This window comes from Centroberyx gerrardi, chromosome 3 (assembly GCF_048128805.1).
Source record: "Centroberyx gerrardi isolate f3 chromosome 3, fCenGer3.hap1.cur.20231027, whole genome shotgun sequence".
Taxonomy (NCBI): Eukaryota; Metazoa; Chordata; class Actinopteri; order Beryciformes; family Berycidae; genus Centroberyx; species Centroberyx gerrardi.
This window is the reverse complement of record NC_135999.1, coordinates 17,259,487-17,277,858: the sequence shown is the minus strand read 5'-3', so window position 1 is coordinate 17,277,858 and position 18,372 is coordinate 17,259,487. Positions and strand designations below refer to the sequence as shown.

General features: G+C 43.3%; 1 protein-coding gene across 1 annotated transcript; it reads left to right on the top strand.

Moving 5' to 3' along the window:
• The first annotated feature begins 347 nt into the window (after window positions 1–347).
• On the top strand, window positions 348–16,187 carry LOC139919567 (noelin-2-like). Its single transcript, XM_071909350.2, has 9 exons — window positions 348–402; window positions 585–723; window positions 4,356–4,505; window positions 6,194–6,349; window positions 8,807–9,026; window positions 9,826–9,932; window positions 13,627–13,803; window positions 13,924–14,097; window positions 15,215–16,187. Exons 2-9 carry the CDS (start codon window positions 586–588, stop codon window positions 15,533–15,535), a joined length of 1,443 nt encoding a protein of 480 aa, XP_071765451.1. The 5' UTR covers window positions 348–402; window position 585; the 3' UTR covers window positions 15,536–16,187.
• The last annotated feature ends 2,185 nt before the right edge of the window (window positions 16,188–18,372 follow it).

Sequence of the window (18,372 nt, the reverse complement as noted above, 5' to 3'; positions counted from 1 at the left end):
TGGATCAGAGAGAGAGAGAGAGAGGGGGGGGGGGGGGGGGGGGTTGGGGGATAAATGAGGGAGCAGCGCTGGCTCAGCCACAGCGTCTTACTGCCGAGCGAAGGAAGGAGCACATGGACTACAGCTCAGCAGGACTTCCTCTCCCTAGGTGTCGAGGAACAAATCTCACACAGTCCTAGCCGGGGTTTGGATGTTTGGACTTGATGCGTCTTTACACGGATGCATCTGGAGTGACTGTGCACCAGGATATGTTGTCTAAACTGTGGCAGGGAGTCGTGTAGGAGCGCAGACTTCATCTCTGACCAGGACCCCAGCAGTGGGACAACCCCGCTGTGGTTTTATCCCAGTCTGGACTGAGCTGTAGGAAACACTGAATTTGGATTCTTTTTGGACTCAGTGTGTGTGAGTGTGCGATCTGAAACTGTTGAGTGTGTACACAACGTTTACATGTGTCATAATGTTTAAACGTGTGCACCTGCAGTTTATAGCATGACTACTTTCAACAGTTTGGACAGTGTGTGAGAGCCGGTGAGTGTTGCTTCTTGTGTGTGTGTGTGTGGTGTGTGTGAATGTGTGTGCGTCAGGATGAGTGTCCCCATGTTAAAGATCGGTGCGGTGCTCAGCACCATGGCTATGGTGACTAACTGGATGTCCCAGACTCTCCCCTCGCTGGTCGGGCTCAATGGAACCGTCGTTTCCCCTGAGGGAACACATGAGAGGATCGTCAGTGTATGTATACACACACACACACATATATATATATAAACATATGAAGACTTCTTTCCAAAATATTATCTGTTTTGGAATTCTTTTGTTACCTAAATTTCATTTTTCAGTATCTCTAAAATCTATAGGAGCCAGTCAGTAAAACGGTCCAAAAAAAATAATTTTGTCACCCAAGAGATGAAGTTATTATCCTTTAAAAAGTACCATCATATGTTTTAATTTGGTGCTATCAAGTATTTTGTTCATACAAACACCCACCGTCTGTATGTGTAATTGTATAATGTCTTTGTTTTGTATCAGAGAAAAATAACTCAGACGCAGAGGAGCGTACTGTATATATCATTAGGGGAAAGGAGAGGAATCAAATGTAGGAATCAACACATCAGGTACATTTACATGCAGCAGATATTTGATGTGTGTGTTGGTGCAGAAAAGAGACGAACGTATAAAACAACAAACAAAGAAAAATATGTCTAGAGAAATATATATAGAATAAAACAAAATGAGGACAGGATGTTCCAGATGTGTAGAATAAATAAAAAATAAATACAACCCTTTTCTGTTAACGTGAGTCATAGAGTACACATGTACAGTATGTACGCACTGCTGCACATACCCTCAAACACACACACACACACACCCTCACAGGGGTAATGAGATTGCTCTCTGTCAGACATAGTGTGGTGATATTTCTCCTGGGGAAGGCTGACTCACCCATGGGACAGCCAGCGATTTGTTGCCCTAGCAACACCCTGGCAACCCCAGACATGTAGATGCTGGACCACTGCACACACAGGTTTCTTAACTCTGTGTGTATGTGTGTGTCTGTGTGTGTCTGTGTGTGTGTGTGTGTGTGTCTGTGTGTGTGTGTGTGTAAGTGTGCGTGTGTGTGTGTGTGTGTGTGTGTGTGTGTGTGTGTGTGTGCATGCGCACTTGTGCTTTGCTTGATTTTGCTTTTTGGCTCAAGAAGCACCCCACAGCTGCTATGTAGTGGTACTTTGCAAGTTCAGCAAGTGCATGCTGTCTCACGCAAGTAAACGCCTACACACAGCCAAAGACACACACACACACACACACACACACACACTCACTCACACAGGAATTGGTGGAGAACAGATGGAGAAGGTGTAAGAGGTGCAGTGTTGCTAATTAAAGAGACGATGGAGAGTGAGTGACAGATAATAAAAAAAAATCACTGAAATGTAAAGCTGTTATGCTGCTGGAAATTGGTTTGCTGATGCGTGAATATAACCATTGTTAAGATGGATAAGTACATAGAGATTTTTTATTATTTTCTGTGTGTAAAATAAGCCTTAGGCTGTTTTATGTATTGTATGCTTTAGATTGTCCAGTGTCACTGACCAGCGACTAATCAATTGTTGAATGACATTCTTGCAGGAATTATGAAACCTCGTCATCTACTTCCAGCCCACGTTTTCACTCCAGATCTGTTAGCACTGTGTTCTCTGTATTTACCCTGAGCAGAATGAGCTGAGCTGCCTGAGTAGATCTTTATCATTTTCCCTGGTGGGAAATGAGCCCTTGGGTGCCGTATGTCTTCCTCTCTGTATTTACAGTGAGCAGCAGGCACAAATGATGCTGAACTGAATTATCTATTTTCTTTGTCTTGTCACCCAGTCCATGCTCTCCCCTTTTGCTCTCCCAGCTGCCATCACCATCACGCTGTAAACGGGGCTTCAAGGTTACCATACCAAACCTAGTGGATTGATTTATAAGTGTTTTTCCATCAGTCCCTCCAAGCCCTGTCTTCCTTTTTTCTTCCCCTCTCTTCCTCTCTCTTCCTCTCTCCTCTCCTCCTCTGTCTTTATCCTTTTTCAGGGTTTGTAGGGCAGCTCGTCTACCAGCGCTTCCCAACCAGAGTGCTGTGACACACTGGAGTGTCTTGAATTGGGCTCAGATGTGCCTTTAGATTATTTTCACGTGTTACAGAAATTTAGGTCACACAAAAAACCTGATTAAATCTCACCTAAATGGGCTCATGATCACACATGTTCTCTAAGTTAATGCATCGTGACTTGAGTCCAACATTTATTTGCATTTTGGACCCCAAGGAACAATCACTGTCACCTCAGTACTAGCTAATGAGGCTCCAAATAACCAAAAAATAGATAAATGTTCTTCTCCTACATGTATGATTATATAACAACTCGGGTGGCATTTTGAAACAATAACTTACTGTGGTGGATTTCTGTGCCTTGCTGTGTGCTGCAGCCCTGAAAAGCTTGAAAACTACCTCAGCATTTTCATTGCATATCTATATACAGTCATTCAAAAAGTATTTGCATATTTTCTTGTGGTATAAAGGGATTTCAAAATGTGTTTATTTTGGGATTTTTTTGTCTCAAATATTAATGTGGAAAGAAACAGAACTGTCAAGGTATACAATTCAAATAACAGAAAAATCTATTTAAGAATAAACATAAAAAAAAAAAGTTTTGTCACATTTAGGCTGAATATCAAGCACAACAAAAACATTTAACATTATAACGTTATATTATTTGATTAGAATAGACTGACTCTGATTTCCACCATAATGGAAAACATACAACACTGTAAATGAAATGGCAGCAGCAGCAGTATCCTCACATCACAGGCTGCACATTAGTCGCTCATCCTGAGCACTGAGCATTAGTATGGACTCTGAGTATGGTGTAAATCATTTTTGTACAGATTCCTGCTAGCTCTTGGGACCCGGTGACTTTTGCCAGATGACAGCAGCTCAGGCTGTGAATGCAGAGGGTGGGAGCTCAATTATGCTGCTAGCTTTCCTGGACACAGACATGTGGGAGATGTCACAGCTGCTTTTGCCTCAGCTGAGAAATGTCCAATTTACACATTGATTTCCATAGCACAATTAAATGAGGGAAAGTGCAAGGAGCATGCAACCTCTGTGTTTTCTTGAATGCCATCCATAAATGAACTACTTAAACCACAGTGTGCAACAGTCCCTGAACCCCATTGAGATGTAATGATGGGACCTGATATCACATTTATCAGCAAAACACAAAATTAGAAACACTTTGAAAGGAAAATATTGTTCCAACCTCCTGACTACAGCCTCAGAATAACATTTAATGAGATGGAGCAAAGTGTTACACAATTGTCAGAATGAAATTGTTTTTGCTAATTTAACTTTACCTTCTAGTTATTTTTCAGAATGTCCTTTCCTCTTTGATAGAATACACAATAATGTAATATGCATTGATCTCACACTAGATATTTTAAATGAATGCATTCTGAAATATAATGTACCACAAGAAGGTATCTAAGAAGTCAAAGGGGGTTAAACCATTGCAGTTGTTGAAGCAACTGCAAATTGATTTAAATAAAAATTGTGTTTGAAGGTAAATTGTAAATAAAGTAGAATGTCAAACTCAAATCTGAACTGAATATAAGGAAGTGGAATTGAAATTCAACGTAAATCATCATAGAAATCCAACTGACTGAATACATTTCCTCACCTTGAAATCCTCTGAAAATAAAAGAGGGAAAAAGATACACATGGATTTTACTTTACAGACTTCCTCAGCCAGGGAATGCACAGTTGATATTATATACAGTAATTGCATGCTTGTAGTAATGATGTAATGCGGTGTTTTGTCCTGCAGGGTCTGTACCCCGGGTCAGAGGAGGGCTGGCAGGTGTACAGCACCGCCTCAGATCCAGACGGCAGGTGTGTGTGCACAGTCGTTGCCCCGGCACAAAACCTCTGCAAACGAGACCCTCGGAGCCGACAACTACGCCTGCTGACTGAACAGGTGTGTGTGTGCACGTGTGTGCGTGTGTGTGCCTGTGTGTGTGTGTGCGTGTGTGTATGTGTGTGCGCGCGTTCATGCATGTTTCACTGGTCAGCATTGCAATGCAGCACAGGGAAAGGCACTGTACTGGAATGAAATATTCACTGGACTGTCTCTTTGTTTTGACACTTACAGAAACACACGGCCGCATGCACGCACACACACACACACACACACACACAGAGAAGCAGACACACACATAGACATACACAGGTTTCATTGACTTGACTGACAGATATATCCCTGATACATCAGTAGCTGTACCCTCTACAGACTCTCCGTCATTCAACATGCCAAAAGAGTTTAAACTCAAAGGAAAGATTGACTGATGGGTGGAAAAACTTTGCTGTATATTGCCGAGTGTGGCTCAGATGCATCTGAGTGCGTGGGCACATTACTCACAATGTATGCGTTCCATTTACCGGGATGTATGCATATGTGTTTTAGTGATGGAGAGAAAGTGGGAAAGCGAAGTGATTTATGACAGAAGTTGCTGAATTATTGAAAACCATCAGCCCACTGCTAAGTACAGTTTTCCCGATACACATTCTGTATTCTCTCTAAAAATGAAGAGTCAAGGCACAAGGCACCAACAACAACATCAGCATCTGTATGAAGTTAATCTTTTCGCCCGCTTGTAATACAATGTCCTGCCTGACAAAAAGAAAGAGAAGGGCTTGTGGGTAGACAAGAATTATCAGAAATAAGTCATCTTCTCTCTCTCTCTCTCTCTCTCCCCTCTTCCTGTTGGGAGGCTTCTGTATTTATGAATCTTAATTAACTCAGTGTGTCTCTGGAAGTGACACCTTGATCCTGCTGTGTGTGTATGTGTGTGTGTGCGTACGTGTGAGCACATTTGTGTGTGTGTGTGCACGTGTGTGTATGTATGCGTGTATGTGTTTGTCTGTGTGTGTGTGAGTGTGTGTGAGTGTGTTGTGCTGTGATGTCCCTGCTCGTCTCCGGCTTTATCAGCATGCGTCGCAGCGGGAGATGTGGGCGGGTTGTGCTTGGGTGTGTGTTTGTTTGTTTGCGTATAATTACTTGTCAGACTGTTTATCACTTCTGGATATCTGGGTCATTGTTCTAATGGATTTTATTCATACTTATTTTTACATTTGATATCAAAGAGATTTGAAGTGTGCTGTGGCTATTCAGGGTAGTGAAGGAAAACAAGTGTGGGAATGTTTCTAGAAGCTTTATAGCGATATGAATTTCTCCTGACAGATGCCCAAATCTCATGTGAATGTTTTGTATGTGAGCTTCTCGTGGATAAACTGATCTGATGAGAGGTTCCTTCAAAGAGAAATGTGATCACGGGGACTTTGCATCATATTGTCATTGGCAAAGCTGGTGGAAATGTTCAATATTCCATTACATCACCATCTTGGTAGACAAACAACAGGTGTTGGTAAGCAAATAACAGGTGGCAGTCATCACACAACAGCCAAAACCAATGCTAAGTGTTTTTGGCAAAGCGTCACATTGGTAGTGATTGCTCACAACATCAGGAGTCTATTATGCATTCTCTGTTAATGTAAAAAAAACTGGAATGGAGGTACAAACGTCACCGTAAAATTTCATGAACTGAGTGCATTATTGTCTGTGTGTGTGTGTGTGTGTGTGTGTGTGTGTGTGTGTGTGCGGACCAGGTCCAGAATGTGAGTCAGTCAATGGAGGTGGTGGACCTGCGGACATCCAGAGACCTGCAGTATGTCAGAGACTCTGAGCCGCTGCTGAGAGGAGTGGACGGACGCATACACACTTACGTTGGCAGCCCCCGCTCTCTGACTGCTAAAGGCCTGCAGGTACACACACACACACACACACAGACACACACACACAGACACACACACACACAGACAGACACCAAGACACACACAGTGAGACGGTTGCTTTAGGGAACACATAACCTTTGGTGTGAAAACATCGATTTCACGCATGCCAAGCTTAAGTTTCCTGCCTGGACCCAGACACGAGAGCATCTTTCATGAAGGGGGCAAAAGTCTGGAAGCTGTCAATTTGGTGGCTTCATGTCCTTTTCTGTCACACAGCGCTGTGCAGAAGGTGCCAGTGGAACTGCAGCATCACTGCACTCAATCTATGGCTGTCTACTGCCCCAAAAAGAGATACATTTCACTATGAATTGACTGACATTAAACAAGTTTGACTGAAGTTCAAATATGAATAATACAATTTACATAATATTGACACATGAAAGTAGGGCAACAATACATTCTAAACCAATAGTGATTTTATCCAGAGTTAATTCACAACATGTGTTTATTGGGTTTCTTGAAAGATCGGGGTTGGTGTTTTATTTTAAATTTGCACGAGAGCAGATAAGAATAAATCAGTGTGTGAGTCGTGCCTTTTACTGGGGGGAATCCAAATGTCTTCCCAACACTGCTTCCTAAATTAGCAGTAGTAATCTCCTCGTCAGGCTGGATGTTTTCTGTCATGATGCCTCTGGCAGGCATGTGTGTGCTAACAACAAACTAGCAGGCTAGTAGAGGAGTATCGCAGAGCAACAGAGAAAGAGAGCGTATGGATCCAAGGCAAGAGGAGCCAGTGATGCGTTCAGTTCAATCGGTTGTAATAAAAAAAAAAAAATCTGATGTTTTTGGTGCATTCAATGGGCAGGTCAGGACTCAAATTATAGATTTTTTGATATTCGACTTGAAATTTGAATATTGAAATTCATTCTGACAGCCTTAAATCATGGCTTTATTTATTGTTTTATTGTTTTAAATGAATTTACAATTATTTGCAATGAATAATAACAATACCATCCAGCATTTGGTGGACAGCATCATGCAGGAGGTGGCCAAATTTAATGTCAACCCAAACAAGGACAAAATTTTCACAATATGCTATGATGAAACTGTATATAAAAACTGCCTTGGAAACTGTTTTGAACTGGTATCAGAAAGGTATTTAGGTCCGAATGTGGAGGTCGGCTCAACTTTCATTTTTTCATTTTGTATTTCCACGTGTTTTCAGCGTATATCAACATCTATTCAACATCAAAATGTTTGCCGGGTATGAATCAGTCCAATAACACCAACTTAAATATACAGTTGGTGGCTTTCAGTAGGCAGTGTGAATGGGTCTGATCACCAGATTTTCTATGTAAGGGGCACACACACATACACACACACACACACACACACACAAACACACGTTCTGGCCTACTCCTTCTCCAAAAAGGAGAACATTACTGCCTTTTCCCATAAATCCCTTCTGCCTTTCATCTTTCGCCGAGCATCTTCATAACAACATTATGGGCTTTGGGGGATGTTTTAAAGTTTTTATACAGTTAGTTTATGTGTGTGTGTGTGTGTGTGTGTGTGTGTGTTGCTCCTTGGGGCTTCTCTCAGTCATAAGCTTCTCCCTTTGCTCTGAGAGGCAGAACTAGTGAATATTTATGTGATGTGCAACTAAGTTTATCAATAACTAAACAGTATCTTTATCCCATAGGGGGGAGGGAACAAGGGATATGGAGGAGAGGGGAAGACAGAGAGATTGAGACAGACAGACAGTCAGACAGACAGACAGACAGAAAAAAATAAAGAGATTTGCCCCATTGCATTTTGTAGTTTTTCACTGGGGATGGGAGGAATGAGCAAAATAAAGGGAGAGGGGAAGTGAAGGGCAGGCAGAGAGAGGGGGGCAGATAAAGGAATGAAACAGGGGGTGAGAGATTAGAGACAGATGAAGGAGAAGAGATAGCAGGGGAGGGATTAGCCACGCAAAGTGTTTGACTGACTGCCAGCCTGTGCGCTGTGCGTGTTTTTGTGTTTGTGTGTGTGATGTTCTGAGGAGACGATAACATTTTTCATTTCTCTCTTTTCTTTGCACCTTCTTATTTTTCGCCCTTTGACACTTCTTTTAAGCCCTCCATTTCCATATCCAACTCTACTCCCTAGTCTGCAACCTTGAACCTCTGTTTTTTTTTTCTTCCTTTCATGTTTTACTCTCTTCCTCCTCTTCCTCCCTTATTGCCTCTGCTTTTCTTCTCTCCCCTTGTCACTATATAATTAATCAAACTCAACTTTGGCCTTTCTCTGCTCTCCTTTCTACCCGAGTCTCTCCTCCACCATGAAGGCCTCCCACCTCCTTTTAGATTGGAATAATGTTAATTTCCTCTCTCCTCTTTGAGCTGATTTTTCTACCTCACTCTATCATTTTCTGCCTATACCTCATTAAGCCACCTTGCCCTCCCTGCCTCTCCCTCTTTTACTCTGTCTTCCCTCCACCTGTAGGAGCTGAAGGGGCAGATGTCCCAGCTGCGGCCCCTCCTGTCGGTGGTGGAGCAGTACCGGGCCGACCTGCAGACGCTGGCCACCCTGCGGCTGGAGCTGCTCAACCTGTCCATCATTCTGACAGCCATTCAGGAGGAGATAGGAGCGTACGACTATGAGGAGCTGCAGCAGAGGGTTTTACTGCTGGAGACCAGGCTGCACGCCTGCATGAACAAACTGGGTACGTGCAGCAGCTGTGACGACATGGTAACGGCTTACATGTAACAGCATTACTTTATACTTTGTCTATCACAATTACACTCTGATTATTGGAATAAAGTGGAGTAAGCAAAGTTATCAAAAATGGAGACATTAAAAAAAAACATTACTCAGTTCAAATAATCAGTGCAACACAGTCTTATAAAATTTTGTGAAATGATTATAAACTCTGAAACACAGATTACGTGTTCTATTATGTGTTAAATTATGTGAAGACACATTCCTCCACCACAAAAGGATTATGTGACAAATACAACAAATTGGACACGCCATTTTCTCCTGTCACGAAACAGTTAGCTAACGGTTAAATTTAGTAAAGTGAAACTAAAACTTTGGCTATAAGATTAAGCAACAAAAACAAAACAAAAGGTTAAGGTTCAGGCAAGGGTTTTTGTTTTGGTTGAAAAAGAAAAACTTTCACTAAAAATAAAAACTTCACTCACAGTAGAAAACTTCTTAACCTGGGTGTATCTGTTCATCCACCACCCAGCCTCCTCCACCTCACTTCCCACCAACTATTCCAGTATCAAACTGCCTGTTTCTGGTGGTGTTTCTTCCATGTAATCCTTTCATGGTGGAGAAATGTATTTCTCTCACTTTTCATGCATGGAGCACATATTTGCATTTTAAGACACCGTGCTCATTCCGCAAAATTTTGTACTCTTAAAATGCACTGTTTTTTGTTTTTTTTCATTTGGATTACCTCCCACCCAACATCTTCATGGCAGATTTAACACAATGTGTTTATCATTTATAAACAGGCTGTGGTCGTCTGACTGGGGTTAGCAGTCCCATCACCGTGAGAGCCTCGGGGTCCCGCTTTGGCTCCTGGATGACCGACGCCATGATTCCCAGCTCCGACAGCAGGGTAGGTGTACTGTGTGTGTGTGTGTCTGTGTGTGTCTGTGTGTGGCAGGTGTGGCAGGTGTTGTGAGTGTGGTCACAAGGTAGCTAGGCTCTACATTTTTCTTAATCTGTTTTTTCTGTCTCTTTCTGCCTTACTTCCCTCTTGACTCCTATGTGCACTCTGTCTCTGCTTTCTCCACACGCATCACCCCCTCCACACACACACACACACACTCTCTCTCTCTCTCTCTCTCTCTCTCTCTCTCTCTCTCTCTCTCTCTCTCTCTCTGGGGAGCGCATATTAAGCTTGTTGTCAAGGCGACTGTCTCCCAGTTGCCAGGTGTGATTTATATCGCCATGGTGACCCTTGCCTGTTCCCTATTAGAGCGTCTCCCTGGTGACGAGAGGGAGCTATATACAGCAACAGTATCCCAGTTATTGCCTCCTGTTACGGAGTTACTCGTGCAACTGTTGTTACAGTAACCGGGTTATGGGTGGGAGCTCTTTTATTGGGGAGCTGTTGGAGCGTTTCTGAATTATTGGCACTCTCTCTCTTCTCTCTCTCAGCCTCTGTCCCTGTTCACATCTCTCTATCCGTCTCTCTCTCTCTGTCTGTCGCTCTCTGCATTGGATAGGAAGCTCTTTCTGTGCCGCCTTGCCATCTCTATTTCTGTCTCTGTTCCTTTCATACTGTATATATGTGTGTACAGACTCTTTTTCTCTGTGGAGGCCCCTGATCATTTGTGAGCTTTGGATTATATGGTTTTATCTGAGTGCATTTCTGAGATATTACGCATCAAAGATGTGACATGCCAGCTGGCAAAACTGTTATGCACTTTCTATCCTTTAAATATTTAACCAGAAAAGGTTCTTTTAAAAAAAAAAAAACACAACACAAGCATAAATATACAGTATGTGGATAACTCAATTTTGATGAAAAAATCAGGTAGAACCTTATAATTCCAAGCTCACAAATTTCCAGCCTGGATGATTTGGGTCTTATCAGCTAAAGCTCTCTAGATACCTAATACCACACATACACTTGTAAACACACACACACACACACACACACACATGCACACTCACACACACACGCAGTCGAGTCACTCTCATATATCCTTTGGTATCCATGACTACAGTGTCAGCGCAGGGTCCCAGTTTGGCATTTATGAATTCTTCATTAGCTCATCAGTGTGTGTGTGTGTGTGTGTGTGTGTGTGTGTGTGTGTGTAGGTGTGTGTGTGTGTGTGTGTGTGTGTGTGTGTGCACGCACGCACTATATTTTCACACACTCATGCACACGCATACACACACCTGTCGCTGAATTTGGGAACAGCTGCTGAGGTGTGGATATCCCCTGAACTGTCAAGATGTCTGTGCCGATAGTGAGGGAGAGAGAGAGAGAGAGAGAGAGAGAGAGAGAGAGAGAATGGGTCTTGTTGGTGAAGAGAATAGAGAAAACAGAAAGGTACAGGGATGACGGGGGGGGGACAGAGACAGGGATGTGAAAGAGGGGGTAGGGGAAGAGGAAAAAGAAAAAAAACAGAGAGAATAGGGGAGTAGCGGGAGAAGGTAGATCAAAAGGACAACAGACGGGGCAGACAAGCACGATGGGATAAAAGGAGCAAGGGAGGCGATTAAAAAGAAAAGTGAGAGAAAGGGAGGAGAGGGGAGGTGGAGAGGAAGGCAGCGAGGACAGGACAGGTCAGGGGAGACATTAAGGGCGTTTGGGAGGTGGCCAGGTCGGGAGGAAGAGGAAGAGGCGGCGCGACAATCTCTAAAACTAAAGTGCAAGCGAGAGATAATGGAAGAGAAAAACTCCCCGCTCGCTCCCCTGCATGCACCATTTGTTTTATAATCAGAGTTTGGGAGCCTGTTTGTGTAAAGCAAGTGGTGCATTCAAATACGGGAGGATTACAGCTGTCAGAAAACAAAGGGAATCATGTTCTTTTGAAACACAGTTTATTAGGATATTGTAATTACAATAGAGGGAACGGAAGAATTTAGGTTGGAAGTGAAGAAGATGAAAGTACTTTAGGACCGGAAGGAGGGAGAGAAGAGGGCAATCAGTCTGTCTCATTTGTCTTAAACCTGTGTGTTGATTAAACACAGTTTGATTGTGTGTTATTTAAAGCTCTCACAATCATTGTAATCAGTTACCTTTGTCTGAATGTCTCCCATTCAATGTAAAATCCTCAATATATGTTTTATATCGCTGCTACAAACAAACTATATCGTATTTTAAAGCATTGCTGTCGCCACAGGAGAGATTATTAACCCATCAAGAAAAACTTTTCAAGTCATCCCCCTTGTCATCTCTCTCCCTCTTTTTATCCATACATCCCTTTTTCATCTATTTCTTCTTTTCTGCCCTCTGTACTTTTCTCTGTTTGCAGAGGGAATAACGAGCATCTTTTACACCAAGAATGCTCTCTCTGCCCATCCCTTTCCCTTTCTACCCCTTCCTTTCGTTTCATCTGTTTCACATCTCTTCCGTCTTTGGATAATTAATCCCCCATCCCATCTCCTCTCAATTTTCCTCCCCTCCCACGTCTCCCCCCCCCCCCCCCCCCAATCATCTACTTTCTCCGGCTGTTTATCTCTCCCATTATCTCTGTCTTGGTTTTTTCTTTCACCATCGCCCCCTTTTCCTCTCCTCGCTCGCTGGCCTATATTTACACCTCTTCTCATTACTCTTACATTTTCCGGTTTTACTTTTCATCAGACAATTATTCCATTCAGGTCAATCAGTTATAGGGTGAGTCACTTCACTCCTCTATACTTACGCTATCAACCTTTGTCACGGTGTGGTAAAAATATTTTGTACAAAACATGTTCTTTTTTGAGCAGTATCTAATCAATAAAATGATGTAAGTGATCTATCTATCTATCTATCTATCTATCTATCTATCTATCTATCAGCATATACTCTGGTAATATGTTATATATGTATATATGTGTTATATAAATATGCGTAATATGTGCTGTATTCTCCATAGTAGAGATTAAGGCATCTGATCAACTAGGAAGCCTAAGATCACATTCAGATGAACTGATATAAACGATCTTCTTCCCCTTCTACTCTTAATAAAAATTTTTTAAAAAACTCTTATTCTACAAATGCTACTTATTCCTATTTAAGGCTTAGCTGATATACAATTGGTTTGACTACTGTTGACAAAATGCACTTATTGTAAGTTGCTTTGGACAAAAGTTATGTTGTAATGTAATGTAATATACATCATTGTCACTAATGCACCTTGAAACTGTACAGAATCTGTTCTGATTTCCCATATTGTAATTTAGATGTGAAGATTTCAGTGCAATAGGCCTCTGTCTTTCTGCTTACTGTGGGTGCAGGTGTGTCTGTTGGTGTGTTGAGATACAGTCTCCAAAATTAACTTGTTGGCTCACCTGCCAAGGGCTAGTAAACTAAAAAAAAATGATCTGCCAAGAATTATTTTTACCAGCCAAAATAATAATAAAAAAAAAGGCACACACAATCTGTTGAAGTTAGAATGTTTTTCCCTTTTGATGTTCTCTCAAATAACGTTAGGCTGGCTAACCATCCAGGGAGCAGAGAAACACAAGGACATGTTTACAGAAGTTTAGACGGGTGTTTTGTGTAGAGCCAGTGCAGCCAATCAAAAGCCTGTTTTGGCTTAGAGGTGTACGGTGGCCAGTTAACCTTCTCTTTCCCTCCCTCCCTCCACCAGGTGTGGTCTATGGACGGCTACTATAAAGGGAGGCGTGTGTTGGAGTACAGAACCATGGGGGATTTCACCAAGGGGCAAAACTTTGTGCAGCATCTGTTGCCCCACCCCTGGGCAGGAACCGGTCACGTGGTTTACAACGGCTCCCTCTACTACAACAAGCACCAGAGCAACATCCTGGTAAGGTCCTGGCTGGAATGGGAGCATGCTGGTACGCAACTGGTTTACAGAAACGTTCTGGTATTCAGTTGACTTGAATGATAATATGGTCTGTGTGTGTGTGTGTGTTTGCCTTGCCAGGTTCAGTACCATTTCCGTTCTCGCAGAGTGGTTCTCCAGCGCAGCCTGAGCGGAGCAGGCTACAACAACACCTTCCCCTACAGCTGGGGAGGGTCGTCTGACATCGACCTCATGGCTGATGAGACGGGGCTCTGGGCGGTTTACACCTCCATCCCAAATGCTGGAAACATACTGGTACCGTCTGCATGTGGCATGGGGGAGGGAAGGGCAAGTAAATGTGTGCGTGCTTGTGTTTGTGCATGGATTTGCTTGTTAATTTTTATCTATTTTGTGGTCAAGTGAATTTTGCCAAGTGTTGTGTGTGTGTGAATGTGTTCTTGCGATTTTGTTCTTGTGAGAACAAAAGAAAAGAATGAGAGAATGTTTGAAAATCACCACATTTGAAAATGGGCCATTTTAAGGTTAAGATCTTGGGCTAAGGTTTGGGTTAACAAGTTGACAGAAAACATATCGTCCCCCACGAATGATGCAGTCTGTGCCAATCAGGAACTAAAATGTCTCCTTGTTTTGACCTGTAATAGTAGCACCCTTGGGCCATTTAGTGTTTGAAAATGCTGAAACACAGTGGTGAGATGCATCATGCCCCCAAGTCTGACCAGCGGTGTCTGAGATATTGTGCGACACATGGACAAACAAGTAAACAAACATTGTAGCGCCCCCCTTAGGCATTCGGTAAGGGGGAATAAAAAGAAAAAAAAGACTGGGGCCCATCCATAGTCCCTCCCCCAATTTCATTGCGGGGAACAATAATTAAAGCTCCATTACTCGTAGTGTTAGGCAGTTAGAGGTACTTGGACCTTTCAGTCAAAAGACAGTCCCCTATACTCACTATGCTACTGTAACGTGCTTGGTCGTGTCTACATTAGCTTTAGGGAAGTAGGCTGCTCCAAGATAGCATGACTGAGCCAGACGACGTCAGTATTGGGATTTCACACATGTACCACTTTATTCACCTATACTTGTCAATCATACAATGCCTGGTCTCTACGGCACTATAATCTCTCAACATTCATGTAGATTAATATAGTTTAACACGTACCAAATCGTTACTGAAGAGACAAGCTACTCGTCGGGAGATAGACTGGGAGTAGTACTCAACCTGTTGCTGTAACTCAGTCCCAGTAAAAACAAGGAGCGCCACCCAGTGACTTAATCTGTTACTGCAACCAAACAATGTTCCAAAAGCATAGTAGGCATATTTGCGACTGTTACACTACACCGCTGCCCATGTTGTAACATCACAAACATCTGTGTGTTTGCGTGGAAACCTCCCCTCCCTCTCTGTCTCCAGGTTAGTCGTCTGGACCCTCGCTCACTGGAAGTGCTCCACAGTTGGGACACAGGGTTTCCTAAGCGCAGCGCGGGGGAGGCCTTCATGATCTGCGGCACTCTCTACGTCACCAACTCCCACCTGGCCGGGGCCAAGGTGCACTTCGCCTACCACACCAACTCCTCCACGTACGAGTACACCGACATCCCCTTCCACAACCAGTATTCGCACATCAGCATGATGGACTACAACCCCAGGGAGAGAGCGCTGTACACCTGGAACAACGGACACCAGGTCCTCTACAACGTCACGCTGTTTCACGTCATCCGGAGTGATGGATAGATGAGGAGGAGGAGTAGAAAGTGATAAGAGAGAGGGAGAGTTACAGTGAAGGTGGAGGGGAGGCGCAATGAAAGGGTATGGGTAATTGGGACACTTAAAGAATGGGCAGGTGGAGGAGAGGATGCACGCCCACACACGCCTACACACACATACATACATACACACAATGGCCATTCATGTCAACAGGTGAGGACTGTCTGCTTGAGTCTGTGTCTCCTGTGCACTTCTGGACTGTGTTAGCGCACTGAGCTAATAACTAGACATAATGCACGGTTGTCTAACACAAGTCTAAAGGTCACAGACAAGAGAACTCGTCATGGTCTAGACGGAAATTAACCACCTCTGCTACACTGGGGCGGAGGGAGGGAGGGGGGGACGCTGACGGTTAGAGGGAAGTCAAGACAGTTTGAGCTCAATCACACTCTGTTGCATTTCCATCCCACTCATGTCTTGGAAGTGATTTGGAAGTTGAGGTCAAATCGTCGAAAGCGCAGTTCACGAACTGAATTTCAACTCACTTCGAGCCCCAAGTGATGTTCAAGTAGTGATGAGTGGACCCCAGCCCCGGTGAAGATATCTGGGTTTGTGATGTGGTCGTGGACGTGTTCAGTCAGCATGGTTGTTCATTCAATAAACCTTACTGTTAAACTTTGCTGAGACTCCGTTGTCTTCTCTGTTTGGAAGCAGGGAGGGTGGAGGAGATACAAGAGCACCTTAGCTTTATTCTGTTTTTAATACAAACCTGTGTGTGTTTCTGTGTGTGCGTGCACATGTGTTGAATATCGTCAGAATCTAGTTTTGATTCTCTTTTTGGTCTGCAATGCGCAAAGATAGATTTGAAGCCAGATTCTCTCCATTCAATACCGCAACTCTTTGACCAGCGCTTTCTTTCTTTGAAGCCAAATTTATAGTATCGCTCTTTGCTGTGAGCTCTCTGTGTGTGTAATGATGTTTTTCATTGGTGCGAATTGATCCCAAGAGGGTTATGGATGATGTGAGGTGGGGGAGAATGTCATTTTGAGTTAGGGTCAAGCGCAGCAACAAAGGCAATCCTGCTCATTACGATTTAAGTGATTATCATGAGGCTGGAAATGGAGGGTCACAACCCAGGGAAAACCAATACTGCTTATTTGGACTTACCGAGCACACACACACACACACACACACACACAGGCACACACAGACACACACAAATATGCTAATGTATAAGGACGCACATACATGCACAGAAATGCTCAAACACACCACAGATACACACATACACAACGCACACAAACACACACACGATGTATAGACACACAGAAAAGGAAGCAGGTGCAGCAGTGGGTGCATCATGGGTAGTAGGATGAACGAAATGGCGAATCGATGGAGCAACAAAAAGAAAGGGATGGTGAGTGATAAAGAGCTATATGTGGCTCTAATTGTGGAAATATCACAAATGGCCATTCTGTTACCATGGTGACAGTGGTGGTGATGCCGTGTCCAACTCAGCCTCGAGTGCGGGTCACGGCTCAGAAAATCCAGAGATCACTCCATCGCACACACTTTCTGTTCTCTTACCTCATTTTTAATTCAAGACGGTTTAATTAATAGCATGATGAAATATGTACATCTCATTTTTCCAAGGTGAACGTAGCTCAAAGCACATACAAATCTCTTTTTATACAGACGAGTCAGGAATGCATAAACTTAAAGGAAAAATACACCCTTGGGTGCTCTTACAGTTATATATCATCAGTCTGTGATGCGTGATGCATTTCAAGAGTTACGTTGTGATCAAGTGTTGTAATTTACATTTTGGTTTGCCTACTTTTCCTCAACCTGCCTCATCTACTTCTGTTTCAGTTAGTAATTTCCTACACTTCCCAGAATGCCTTTCAACAACTCCCAGTCAACAGGCATGAACTTTATAGCAATAGTGAGAGCAAGAAAGACCGTTTTTCCAGTCGAGAAAAAGTGAGTCGCGCCCCTTACTCAAAACACAACAACATGTCTCGTGGCTGCATTGCATTCTGGTCTATTAAAGGCTACTGTCAGTGGAGAAATTGGTCTCTCTGCCTCTTCTACAATGGATTTCTCCCTGTGTGATTGTTGAACATCGATGCAAAATGGCGGCTGTAGAAAGAAGCTCTTGCTCTTTGATTCTGAGGGACTGACACCAGAACTTGACATTTACCTTTGAAGTTTTGGATAGCTGGAAAAAATTCTCCTGTTAATCTCCATTGTAGCTGCACTGGAAATATCTCAACGATGATGTTGTTTACACCAAACAACAAAATGGGCCCAGAAATGCAAAGTACATTAGTAATAGCGGTTTTAGGGTGTTTTAGGGTGGATTTTTCCTTTAATATCTTATTTTATCATTGTATCACGTTGTACACAGTATGCCACAAGTCCCTGTCTAGCATTACAGTTTGTGATGTTTTCTTTGCAGACATGTTATGTAACAAGTTGGCGCACACGTTGTCTCTGCTTTCTGACACAGCGTTAGCGTATTTCTGGACTGACGGCTGTACAGACTCCCCTTGAATTTTGTTCTCTCTCCCCCTCCACCCCTTGGTGCTGATCTGCCTCTCCCTCTCCTCCATTTGCCCACCTCTCTGGTGCCTTGGCATTGCCCCAGTCTATTTGGCACGCTCCCTGCTGCAAGGTTCCCTTCTCTCCATGTATCACCATTATTGGCTCCGATTTTCTGCATCGTGGAAGCATGGGTGTGCTTTTCCAGACGGCCCACCGGAATTCCACACGCAGATATGCACACACGCACGCAAACACACACACACACACACACACACACACACACACACACACACACACACACGGTGACACATGCCAAT

Coding starts and splice junctions, on each gene's coding strand:
- LOC139919567 (XM_071909350.2), top strand. CDS start 586: ATGAGTGTCCCCATGTTAAAGATCGGTGCGGTGCTCAGCACCATGGCT. Junction 724..4,355: donor AGGGAACACATGAGAGGATC/GTCAGTGTATGT, acceptor TTTGTCCTGCAG/GGTCTGTACCCCGGGTCAGA. Junction 9,933..13,626: donor TTCCCAGCTCCGACAGCAGG/GTAGGTGTACTG, acceptor TCCCTCCACCAG/GTGTGGTCTATGGACGGCTA.